Consider the following 997-nt stretch of genomic DNA (forward strand, 5'->3'; position numbering starts at 1 on the left):
CATGAGTTTTGAGACTTAATAGTAGACACAAAGCTGCTGGTCATCCAAGAGGATCTCCATTAGCTCAGCCCAGCCACTCCAGCTGTGTGACCCTGGGCAAGTCAGCCTACCTCTCTGAGCCTCAGTTTCATCCGACAAATGCAAAATAAGAAAAGCCCACCCCACCCCCAGTGCTATAAAGCCAATAAAATCATGGAGAAGGTAGAGTTTGGGGAAATGTTCTATGATGGAACACCCAGACTCCCTTCACTTTACTACAGTGTTTCCCTCTTAGGGACGTCTGCATCCCTTCCTCACGTGATTTTCAGCCTTGTGCGGTAGGTGTTATTACACCCATTTTTCAGCTGAGGAAACTGAGGCTAACAGAGCTGGTAAATCGGAAAAGGCAGGAATTGAACCGAGGCCCCAACTCCAGGCCCTGTGCTCTTTCCTATATGCTAAGCCCCACTGGCAACAGAAGACCCCGATTGGGCGAGAGCAAGTGCCCTTGGGAAGAACGTAAAAGTTACCGATCAGCCTGAGCTTCTGGAAGAGGGGGATGAAGCCTTGCAGGACTCGGTGGATCCGGTATACTGCCCAGACAAGAAGCGAAAGGTGACTGAGCGCCGTGCCTCCTCAGGGGACCCGGGGTCAGACCTCCTCCGCCCACACGCGGACCAAGGCTTAAGCCACACAAACAAGGCTCTCGTGGTGGAATTTCAGGCAGCAGGTTATGCTTAGATAATAGCACTGGAGTTATTATTAAAAACAACAGCCTCGAACAGCAATAACAGTTCCAGGAAACGGAGAATGCAGTACCCAACCCCATGAACTAACTTGTTTTCAGCATCTGCCTGATTTCTGTTTGTTTGCCACCGTTAACTGTTTTTGTTGCGTTTTTACAGAGCTGCCCATTTTTCCACAGAGTTTTGCCAAAGATCTCTCATTGACCTTGAAAGCGGTCAGGAGGAAAACATGAGCATAAGAAAAATCTTTTAAAAAAGTGCTTAGGTCTTGG

At 48.6% G+C, this 997-nt stretch overlaps 1 protein-coding gene across 4 annotated transcripts in view; it reads right to left on the reverse strand.

Moving 5' to 3' along the window:
• The window catches only part of TMEM40 (transmembrane protein 40), a 31,544-nt gene that overhangs the window by 508 nt on the left and 30,039 nt on the right, over nucleotides 1-997 (reverse strand). For 3 of the 4 annotated variants that reach the window (XM_015560387.1, XM_015560386.1, XM_015560385.1), the window contains one exon: nucleotides 510-598. In XM_015560387.1, coding sequence (XP_015415873.1) covers nucleotides 513-598 — 86 coding nt within the window. In that variant the 3' untranslated portion in view covers nucleotides 510-512. Of the gene's footprint in view, nucleotides 1-509; nucleotides 612-997 lie in introns of all 4 variants that reach the window. The other variant, XM_015560388.1, reaches the window with a different exon arrangement.

The sequence above is a fragment of the Myotis davidii genome, unplaced genomic scaffold, assembly GCF_000327345.1.
Source record: "Myotis davidii unplaced genomic scaffold, ASM32734v1 scaffold73, whole genome shotgun sequence".
Classification (NCBI taxonomy): domain Eukaryota; kingdom Metazoa; phylum Chordata; class Mammalia; order Chiroptera; family Vespertilionidae; genus Myotis; species Myotis davidii.